General features: G+C 38.8%; 1 protein-coding gene across 1 annotated transcript; it reads right to left on the bottom strand.

Annotated features, from left to right (window-relative positions):
• Positions 1-5,106: 5,106 nt before the first annotated feature.
• On the bottom strand, positions 5,107-10,120 carry SPAM1 (sperm adhesion molecule 1; the record flags this gene model as incomplete). The annotated part of the gene is made up of 3 exons (XM_082308868.1): positions 5,107-5,766; positions 7,609-7,698; positions 9,152-10,120. 3 exons carry the CDS (start codon positions 10,118-10,120, stop codon positions 5,107-5,109), a joined length of 1,719 nt encoding a protein of 572 aa, XP_082164994.1.
• Between the last annotated feature and the right edge of the window lie 1,911 nt (positions 10,121-12,031).

Genomic DNA, 12,031 nt, shown 5'->3' with positions numbered 1-12,031 from the left:
TGCATTTTGGATACCTAAGTTGGGTATATGCAGCATGAAAACTGAAACAATGGATAGGACTTACAGACAGCCTAAATCTGTGTATTATTAGTCCCAGCAGTAAGGTACTTCATGCTTTGTTGTGACATTGACAATATTATCGTTATGGGACTGCAGGGTGCCCTTAGCCTCCCTTTAAAAGGGTGGTTGTTACGTCCCTGCCTCAGGAAATCATCACAGGCAAGCTATCATCTTGTCTCAACCTGCTAGTAGCCTGAGGGAGCAGTGTGCTCCAGAAGGAGACTGCCAACATACGGTATATTTCTTCTGCAGGATCTTGAAGTTTTGTTGAATAAATATATTTTCTGAGATGAAAACAAAGGCAGAGAAGGGTGACTGCATATTGTCTGATGTCTGCATATATATGCAGCTGAACACCGCGCTCTGGAATTGCGTGCACAGAAACAAAATGTTGGCTGAATATATAAAGTTGTGATTCACATTAATTTTCATACTGTCTGTCTGCATGTGATTACTAATCAATAAATACCTTATCAGTTATAAACTAAGGGGTATACAAGCATACACTGAAAAATATCATCTAATTACTACTGGCGAAGGAGAACTATAATCAATACACCATGATGGTGGTAAGACATTAGTGAACATAATGAAATCCAAAGTTATTCCCTTAAGGAGGCTAATATTGATAGGTGCCCTTTACCTCCTTGCCCTTTACTTTCTCATGTGTAACAAGGGGACAACAAATGCAGGAAGATTTTTGCAGTCCTGAATACTACCGACAGCGAAGAGAAAAATCACTGCGAAAGGTTCAGAACACCTACAACAAAAGAACTGTTCTCTAAAGACCAAGATCCTTGACTGGTGTGCACAAAAACTTAGGATTGATCTCAAATTCTGTATGTTTACATGACTGTCATCATTAAGAAAAATACCACGATGCTGGGTTAAATTTCAGTGGAGTCTTTCCGGAAAAATAGAAGGGTCTGGGATAGCCACACATCAGGAAACATTCAGAAGTGTTAAGGGATGAAGTTAGACCAATAAGCTTTTTGAATCTGTTTCCAGCCTCCTATACAATGGTTTTCAATAGGACAGGAAAAAGACTGCCAAGAAAGAACAACAAAAAAGAAATTTCTTTAGGCAAGATGAAGTTATTGTTTAGTAAAGCAGTAACTTTTTTTAAGCCATGGAATAAACATTGTTTTGTATCAGTGTTATTCTTTGGAATGAAACTCATGACCCTGTCTTGAAATCTCAGACCCTAATTTTGCAGGCTGTTTTGCTTTGGCAGAATGGGTATTTGCCAGTGCAAAGGGCCCTGCATGAGCACACTGTGAAAACCTTTCAAGTAAGTTTTAAGTGTGTGTGCTTGAAGGACAGGATTTACTTGTCTTCTTAAAAAGGTCATCAGTGCTCCGTAACTGAATATGTTTTAAAATAATGTAACTGTCTTTGCTGTCTTGTTGTTTGTATTGAAAAGTGATGGATAGGTACATGTACAAATCTAATCTGTGTCTGGGAGTTGTCTAGTGCATATTGCACAGGTCTGAAATCTTCCACACAATTCTTTGCTGATATATATACAACAGGGTGTCCCAGTGTGATGCAGGGATTAAAGCAAATTTTGCTGGACTCCTTGGGATGCTAGTCACATCCTAGGCTGTCTACAAAGTGGTCTTATTGGCCTGTCTCTCAAAATCTCTCTCCATGTTGTTGTTTTTAATACAGAGAAGCAAGAAACTGTAAGGCAGGAACTAGACTATGATTTCTATTCTGTTCAGAGTCTATAACTGTCAAAAGCCATCTCTCTTAGAAGGGCCAATATCTTTCAGTCTCCCAGAATAAGCAATGCAATAAACCAGATCCAGATTCTTCAGATAGAGAAGCAGAATTTCAATTAAAATTTTAGCAAAATTTTTAGGCATTGAAGGAGGGCACTGGAGGTAGTTAAACAGCTTTTACTTAGACCACTTCATCAAACCCATTTTAGCATTTCCCAGTCCCTAAGTATTGCCAGCCTGAATTCTGCCTAGAAAGGAGGAGTACAAAATAACAAATGGCAATCAAACTGAAACGAACGTTCCTCTAGTATTTAATCTTTTGAAAAAGACAAGAACATAAGAAACTGAAACTATAAGGCTAGAGGCGACTAATGATTACAGGCAATGCAGTGAATGGAAGGTGAATATTTGGGGGGTCTGCTTTAGGAGAATACAGGTTTGGCTTTCAACATGGGATAGTCACCAGCAATGCAAGGCATAGCACCCCTTTTCCTTCTTTTCTCCTTCCTTACTTGCCGACTCCATGGTAACTCTTCAGTATGGAATATAGGCAAGACAAATATAATACAGAGCAAAATAATATATTTGGAAAATACTGTGATTTTACACAGCACGTAGCTGACCTGAATCTCACTATGACAAGTTTGTAGGATTTAAAGCATGAATTGCAGATACATGTAGGTAACATAAATATCCCAAATGATGGATGGAGCTTAGGAAGACACATTTCTGCGGACAGTTTATTGCAATAGTCTGCTTTCCTCTCACCTTCCTTTTACTTTTCTGGTCCTGGCTGCTCTCAAGAAAAAAAGAGATAGGATCAGATGGATAGGTCCAATCTAACATATCAGTTACTGTGTTCCTTTATCTTTACAGTGGGCCTCAGGGAAAGGTTGTCTGTATTAAATACCATGTAGATAAAAAACAATTGAATGGGCAGAGACTGGTCTGTCCACATTCCCTCGCTCTTTCACTTCTGCAGTTCACTTCCTCTGCATCCACTGGGAGGTCCTGGGTGCTCTGTCTCAACTCTTCTGTGATTTTAACTTCTCATTCCTCCTTTTCTGGTGGTTTCACGCTTGATCCTCGTCACAAATGCTCTGCTTGCTATTGCTTGGCTGATAGTCAAAAATATTTATGGCAAGTCTTGTAGATTTTGTGAACCTGCAAGGTGTCTTATCACAAAGTGCTGCACATCCAGTGTCTTTCAGAGCACTAGATACAAACAAGCCTAACCTCAGGAAACTTTGCCAATTTGTGCTTTAACGAAGCAATGCAGTGTTTGAACTAGATCTCTGTGTGTCAAGATAAAATTTTAACCATGTTAAAGCGTTCTGCTGAAATAATAAAGCTTGATATAAGTCATACAAAATACATTAAGACATTACCAGTAACCTTTCCAGTTTTCAGAGACTCTTTGATAGTTACCACAAGTCCAGTGTGAAAGGGAGGGACCTCAGGTACAGGAATTATGTAGAAGACATAGCATGGCTTTTGTTTACCCAACATCAAATAACCAAAACCAAGCTGCAGTGAAGAAACTATGTTTTTACAGAGGTGATCAAAAACAGCTGGCTTCTTTTGTGCTGGACAGTCCGCTACATATATATTTTTTATTCATTATTCTACTTGGAACATTGATGGCAGAAATAGCTTTGACTTGTGGACTCAACACCATAACTGTGATGAGAAAATTGTCACTTCCTCTTGATAACTTGTTGTCCAAAAGTCATAAAACATTATTTCTCCATGTTAAATCTAAAGCCTTGACCTATTTTTCTGCATGTCTGTTATGACTGACAACCTGTAAATTCAGAGGCAATGGGTATGTGTTTTCTGCTAAATTTAGGCATTAACTTTTCATAAATAAAGGGCTACTAGATTGAAATCCCTGGTATTTCCATTAGTGAGGCAGGTTGTATCTGTAGGAGGTAGTGATTTATTTATGCAGACCATGCCTAGCTTTAGGGAGACTTTTTTAATCTATCCATGCCAGCAGCCACTTTTCACCCATCAGAAGTTCAGCCATCTATTAAGTATCTGACATAATAATCTGGAAAGGAAATTTTATCAAATGAACTACAGTTAATTGCTTCTAAATGCTTAAACTGACTATACATAAATCGTAACTGGACGCTTGATATGAAACCAGGAGTGGTTTTCTTCTGAGGTATCTGTGCTACTTTAACATTGCTTTTGGCAATGAAATAATATTAAGCAAATAGTCCTAGTTCCATCAGCAGACTGGATCAAAAAGGTGGTCCTGAGCTTGGGAATCACGGGCACTGGAAGTGAAGAAGGGGAGCCCCAGGTTCTCAGCGTCACTGCATCTTGCGGCTTCCACTGCTGGATCTTTCTAAGGAACAAACTGTTTTCCACCAAAGAGACCGCTCAGGAGAGAGTCAGGCATAGAGGAAGTCCCGTGCTCACAGGGTTTTGTCCAAATGGCAGGGACAGTCCTATCGAGTTGCTGGGGCTGGCTGGACGGAGAAGTGAGGACTGCTGACCAGTGCTGGTAGGGAGTGCAGAGGCAGATCAGAGGAGTTGTGAGTATTGGCCAGACAAAACAGCTGGAAGCCAAGGAGGGAACATCTGAAATAAGAGGGAGGGCTTGGGAGGAGGAGAAGAAAGAAAGAAGGATAAACTGCTCCAGCTCAAATTTTAAATAATGAAGCTGTAATGTTTGAAGTCAACATTTACATTAAAGTTAGAACCCTTTGAAGAGTTAAAAATATATTTAATTAAAAGAAAAAACACAGTGTCCTTGTAGATATTGTGAAAAGTGGAGAAACATTACATTAATCAGATAAATTTTATGCTGCAAAGTCCCACAGACCTAAAGTTAAGCCAGATATTCTTAAGAGCTAATTTTCCATATGCGATAAAATTAATTCCTGCATAGAACATCAAACCTGTTGACTGCTGAGACTCAATGAAATCCAGGTTGAGATGTATCTAACTGGCTCAACTTGAAGTATACAAAACAGCATTATCAACAATTTTTTTTTTTTTCAAATATAACTGTTAAAAATGTAAACTGTAAAAAAAAATGTTCCTTATTCTGGATTATCCTTTCATATGGTAAAATCAGTATATACATACCGGTATATCTTTGGCACAAATAGTAGTTTATAGAACTAAACTGAAGAAATACATTCAAGCTGAAGTGTCACCTGTGGAATAGAAAAGGATTCCTGATACAGATAAGACCACAGAGTTGCAGCTGGTTTATGCCTTTCAGGAATGATCTTTCTGTGTTAATAAAACCTTTAGAATTTCAAACACAGCCAGGGAAAAGAATATTCTCACTTTCATGGGTCATTTACATTAAGGTTCTCAAAATTAGAATTAAACAAAACAGATTAAACATCCTTATCTTATAGGATGAAGAACTACTGAAAGTACGAGTATCATTTGGTTCTAAATCATATCCAGTGGCAGCTGTGACAGTGTTATATTCTGCAGTTGTTATATTGAGTGTATTATTTCCAAAGGTAGATTGAAAATCTTCTATTTCAGGATGTGTAGATAATGTCACCTTGCTCTGAGTGGTAAATGAAAATAGAGTTCTGTTAGACGGGATCTTTTCCTCAGAGGCTTCTATATTAGAAAGTGAATTTGAGGATATGTGAATGCAAATATCTTCTGAAATGCAAGCATGGAGGTAGTGGATGTCTTTTATGTCAACTCTAGGTTCACAAGTGTGTCCTGCATAACAGTGGCAATCAAATTTTTCTATGAATGTTTGCAGATCCTGAAACGCTGGTTGCCCTCGCAGAGTGTATTTCCCATCCTTTGTCATTTGAATGACAATATTCTCAGGGTTCAAGTGAAGATAGTCACTGGAATTCCATTTTTTCCGTGCACAAGCACCAGAGTCTTGGCATAACACTTGGCTACAGATTCTGGCTGCCATCGTGACATTGATGAGGTATGGGGTCAAAGTCCTCCTAAGGTAGTTGTCCAGAGTCCTACAGGTGTTCTGTGAAAAGAGCATCATATCTGCAGTGTTTAGTATGGAAACCATTAAAATGCTGTCATTCTAATAACAGTACCGTAGTGGATATCTATGAATGTTTCTCCTGAAGTTTTGATAATAGTTATAACTGGTGGTTGGAAGCAGGTTTATCTGAGAAGTTGCTATATAGCTCAAGGATCACAGCAAATTTATGTTGGGTGGTTGCTGGAGGTGTTATGAAAAGCACTTATATCAGAAAGCAGACAACTTTAAGCTTTCCTTTTATCTGTATGTTTCATGTAGCATTTTGAATCAGATGCATTTAAAGAAGTTACATGAAGGATCGAAGTTCCTTTTTATGTGTCTTGAGAGGTTTGAAGGGATCTTGAAAAAAACCTCACTTCTTCAGCCTGAACAAATAATTTTTCTATCAAATCATCTCAGTAAGACTCTTCAATTTTCCCCTGACCTGAATAGCTAGGCTGCAGGAGTAGGGAGCTTTCACGGCATTTTTGAATGGAAAGCATTTTGGGAGGATGGTCAAACAGAAAGTATGCTAAGAGAATTAATCATTCTAATTGATCATGAAGTTGGCATGTGTTCTGGGTATGCTTGGCACAGTTTAATAACCAGAGGCTTTGCAAACTCCTTTGTTTCTGATGCTGTCTCTCCTTAGGGCATTTGCCTAATACCACACATAGCTACAGCTAATATTTACACCCATGGAGATCACTTCAGTGAATCTGAGGTATATGTAGGTTTTTTGGTTTGCTTTTAGCATATATAAAACCCCTGCCTGAAAATCTTAGTTGATGCAATTCTTGCAGAAATGAGGCTCACAGTAATATTTCATTGCTGAAAGGCTACTGACTGTGATAGCTGTAAAAAAAGGTGCGATTAGTTCACAAATACATAGTCTAACCGGGCTGTGGAAAATTCTATTTGCTCATACAAATCTCAAAATTCAAGCAATAAAAGTTGTTGCTCCTCTGTGTTCTGGTATTGGGCTAATGGGCAAAGAAGCTTCAGGTGCAACTGATATACTTTCTCAAAGGCAGACACATACAAAAAAGAGTCAAAGTGGGATGCTTTTGGGAATTTGACACTTTCAGAGCTGCGGAGGTTTATATGGCCATGCGTTCTGTGACAGGAGGCGCAGCAGTGCTGAAGAGTTTCAGTTCTTTGCTCTTAGAAGACTTCAGAAGAGTCTTCCCATACAGTAGTTTATTATATCTAGCTTACCTGGGTATGAATGAGCTAGTTTAAAAGATTTATTTGAACATCCTTATAACAATGTTTCTCAAACTATGTATTTGACCTTCCTGAAACAAATTGGATTTTTTTTCCTCTTCTGACTCAGATCTTCCTTACAATGAAATTAATCGAACTACTACTTACAACACACAGAACAGGCTAGAGCTGAAATTTCACAGACTGACTCCTCCTAGTGCTTTAAATATTATTGCTAAGTGCACCACTTTAAAAAGCAGAAGGGTCTTTTAAAAATTGTTCTGGGCAACCACAAGTAATCTTTTCTGTACCTCATGACTGGAATGTAACGAAGATACAGGAATTCTTTCCCTAAATTGACTAAACAAGCGCTAATTTGCCTACAGTTACCGTGGTAGCTTGTCCAGTTACTCAGAGCCAACACTGATATTTTAAAAGATTAAACTCTTGTTCTGTGTAGTCAACAACAATATTCATAAGCCTCAAATGTGTTTGTTTTTTAACTAGAGAAGACTGCTGGCAATATAAAGGCATCATTTTAAAAGTAGAAGATACAATGTAAGTAATCATAATGCTTTATATCCTTTTCACTTTATTGCTCTTTAAAAATGTCATATAATAATTAATCTGGCATACCTTATTTTGTGTTAAATTCATATCACCCCAGATCACAATTCCAGAAGCACCCAGTGCAGCAGATTCTCCAATGGTGTTTACCAGGTCATCCTGAGAGGAAACGTACAAAGAATCATACTAATGTAAGTAAGCTATAACATAAGGGCAAAAGGTATGATGCCTATAGTAAATTACATATGCAAAATAACTGCTTTGAAGACAGCAAGCCATTACACACGATGCAAACATTCTGCTCTCAATGACACTATTTTATTCTGGGATCGGGTTGCACAGGTGATGCCAGAAAATGTTGCCAACTATATCCAATTCATATATGTCATCTGGTTAGAAAAACAAGGCTGTAAAACGGAGCCAGTGGTTAGGCGTATGACATACACTCCTCCAACCATTTTACATTTTATTTTGCTGCATTGCCTCCTAGCTGATCAGAGTTTGTAGTAACCAGTTTCAGTAATGCTGCGTGAAGCAGAGGCGGGAAAGCACAGCTTTTTTTTTTTTTTTTAACTTAATTTCAGTTACCAGAAAGTGCTAAAGCAGAAAAGTAGCAAGAGAAAGAGCTTTCACCAGCAGGAATCTCTTTTCTCCAGAGCATGGCTCTGGCCTTTTACAGAGATTGATTTGGGAAATTTGTTTCTGTTCAGTTCTCCTTTTAGGGCCAGCTACTAACCCAGCCCTAACAAAATCTTAAAGCCCATCTGGGATGGGAGAGGACTATGAACAACTTACTGTGGGGCACAACACATCAAAATGAGGAATGCAAGGATTACAAGATTTAAACTATTAACTAGGAGCCCAGCAGGGACCCTGGCAGCATCCCTTGCTCCCTGAAGGTATCCACGGAGCTGAGGGCAATGCCTGGTGATGCTCTGTCCAGGATGCGAAAGGACACCAGACACAATGCAGTCAGCAGGACCATACCTCATGGCCTGGATGACCGGGAAGAGATTCCCCAGATTGGCGATATCTCTGATGGGGTGGGTGTATATAAAAATATGAAGGGTGAAGAGTGTAGACAGAACTGCAAGAGGATTAGACCTTAATCAGAGCCTAACCTTGACTACCCCATGAGATGCTGAAATACCATTTAGAAAGCTACTGGAGTACAACTAAGGACAGAATTTTCTCACTAGCTTTTAAACTTTTTTTTAAGGAAAAGTATGGTTCCCTTTTATTGTTTTTTCTTATAACCTAAAAAGCAGACATTAGGCTAGCCCAGTTTTACTAATTCTGTTTGGAAGAGGTTGCTCAAATTTCTTTCCTCTGACTTAATGTACAAAATATGCTTTTTAGCTTTGTAATATTTTGCTACATGTGAGAACTACTCAGAGAATAAAACGCTATTTGTTAAATATCATGAGGAAGGTTTGAAAATAGACCTCTTAGTGTTCCGTTTGATCAAATTTCTTTGACGGATTAATTTATTTTTTTATACAAAATCTACACACTTTTTTCCTGATACAAGCTAGCATATTTGCTAAATAAGTGTCACCTGGTAATTTCTTTTCACTTAAATTTAAAATATTTAAGGTCTAGCTCCACTCACCTGGGAGAGATATTCCTTATAGACATCTGTGAATACTGGACGTGTATACACAAAAACTGGAAGGGGATGAGTAGCATTAGAGACATATGAAATTCTAATGGCTTCTTGAACTCTGTTGCGAACAAAGAGTTGGGCATTTCTGGAAGATCTTAGGGCTGTCTCTAGATAGACAGATGGATAAAGTGCTGTGCTTTCCTCCCACAACCAATTAAGCTCATTATTTCTTTCTATTTCAATATCTAAACAGGTTCCCGTATAATTATGTGGGTTTTGTTTGTAATCATAGTTATAACAGTCTGGATAAAGGTAATATCCCCACAGACGATTTGGCTTCATTTCTATGCCCAGCTTTAAAGATTCCAACATAATTGATTTTGCTGCAGCTTCAAATTCCATTTTAGCTATAGTCCTGGCTTCAGCTTCTGATAGACTGAGGTCTCTCTGCTGAACCAGTTCAATGGATTCCTGTCTATAAATATCTTTTGATCCCCAGTTCCTTATCCACACAGGTCTCCAGTTTTCCCAGTCAATGACAGCCAATCCAAACTGTTCATCTGAAGGAATGTAGAACTGGATGTCCTCTTTTGCTTTTTTTAAATGATTCTCCAGCAGTGAGAGTTGGGGGAGTCCTCCATTGAATGCCTCTCCTGTGACTTCATTTTTGTAAGGATAGTAGCCAAGCCTGTCTGGATAGAAGAGAGTGATGTTTTGCCCAATGGATGTCTTCAGTGTGCTTCCAATGAGAGAAAAAAATTTCATGTCAAGCTGCACTCCAGTCCTTTCAGTACAAAGTTCTGTAGGAGCATTCCAGATAGAAAGGAAAGGTGAATTAGAAACAAGCGGACGAGCTCTTACATTCAGAGAGGAGCAGCAAGAAACTAGAAGAGTGGCGAACACCATACCAGATGCTATAGGATATGTACAGGTAACACAGATACCAAAACTTTGTATTTGTCTTAGAGTTTCCATTGTAGCATATGCAGTGACATTAGGTGCTTCTGATCAGACAAAAATTAAATGCTCTCTAGGTGTTCAGAAGGTTGGTAGTCTGTCAAAAGCTTTACCATACGATATATTTCGTCAGATTAATTCCTATTAAGCAATATTCCTCAGGTGTAAAATAGGGGTGTCCTTTATATGAGGCTCTCTGTCATTTCAGGCTGCAGAAAACCTTTCAGCAACTTCTGAGACCTGATGCAGAAAAAGAAACAAATGTAGATAAAGTAAGAGATGATAAATATTTCTTTTCTAACCATGAAAGAAATACCATTTGTGATTTTGAATACATTGTAATCTTTGAACAAAATTCCCCTTTGGAGGAAAAGCACAATGTACAATCATAGAGGAAATAAACTCTCTCTATAAAAAAATGTATATATATAAAAAGTATGAATGGTAGCCAGTGAGTCAGGGATCAGAATGAGTAAGCTTGGTAGTAGTCCTGATTGTGCCAGTGACTGATGTCTGTAAACATGAGCAGCCTCACGATGCCTTCTCTTAATCAACAGTAATCTATATGTACTATTTCTCACCTATCTCAAAATACAGTTCTAGGTCTTAATTCTCTAATTTTACAGAGCACTTAAGGGAAGATATAAGATAACACAAAACTGGAACCTGGACTGTTGTACACGTGCACGAAAACAATCCATGTACGCTCATTTAACTCAGTGAGGTATCTGAAATATTACAGGCATTCTATCTTCTGTCCAGAGCTCTTTTGAACAGGCTCAAAAGCTGTCTATCATCTTGGTATATGGGCATCTATATGTTGCTTGAGGCCATTTGAGATCTACAGATTAATTGACTCCAAGTCTGCCCAGGAGTGTAATTCATTAGGAAAGCTGAGGTTGTCCGTACACCCACAGTGAGCAGTCACACTTTTATTCAAGAACGTAACAGTAGTGGTGGTAGTCATGGTACGGTCAGCAACTTCTACATAGTAGCCTAGTAGCTAAAGCATTCCTCTGTGCAGTAACTCATCTGAATCCACTTTCCTCCTGATTTTGAAATGGTTCAAATCTGGATCTGTCACCTTCCATAGAGACCTCATGATGAGGCCACAGAATATCTAAGGAGTATTTAAGAGTGCGTGCAAAAATAGAGGAGTCACCATGAAATGGGCCACAGGGTGGCTGGAAGTGTAAAATCTCTGAGGACAGATTAAAAAAAGGCAAACAAGATTTTGGTTTGCATTTACTGAATTCAGCTAGGAGTGGAAACTGCAAATCCCTGTTCCCTACACCTTGAATAATCTCTCTCCCTCTGTCTTTTCTGTGACTACTCAGTGTAAAATTTATAAGCAGTATGGGCGCAGAATCGTAGATCTCTCTTCCCCCAACAGTGTATACAGACAACAGGTTGCAGTTATTATCCGTTTGCATTTTTTTCATCATCCCTCTGGCTGCATGATTTTTCTTTCATTTGTTTCAATAAAATGGCAGAACACCTCCATCCTTCAAATTGTTGCATACCCAAAAAAGCTTGACCGTATCACAAGAGGTTGATGGAGACTTGAACCTTCCTAAATCCAGCCTCAAGCCAGGTTCACAGCAGAGATTGTTGTAGTAGTACAATGAGATTCCCTGTGCGTTCACTGTGTTTGATCACATCTGAATCTACTGAAAACTCCATATTTGCTTTGATTGTGAGAAAAAAGCATGTGTGAAAGGAACTGGGGGGGGGGTGGGGGGGGTGGGGGGCAGGGGGAGGCAGAGCAGTGTGACTGATAGCATAGCAGCATAGCTTCTGCCAGAATGGTGAAATCTACACCTTCGGGGGACCAAAACAATGAAAGAACCTACGTCAACAAATGGACTAGATCCTGCCTCTGGTCATGGACATAGCACTGTCTAGAGTTGACTCTGGGATTCTTCATTC

The sequence above is a fragment of the Platalea leucorodia genome, assembly GCF_965183815.1.
Source record: "Platalea leucorodia genome assembly, chromosome: 4".
Classification (NCBI taxonomy): Eukaryota; Metazoa; Chordata; class Aves; order Pelecaniformes; family Threskiornithidae; genus Platalea; species Platalea leucorodia.
This window is presented reverse-complemented; position numbering and strand designations above follow the sequence as displayed.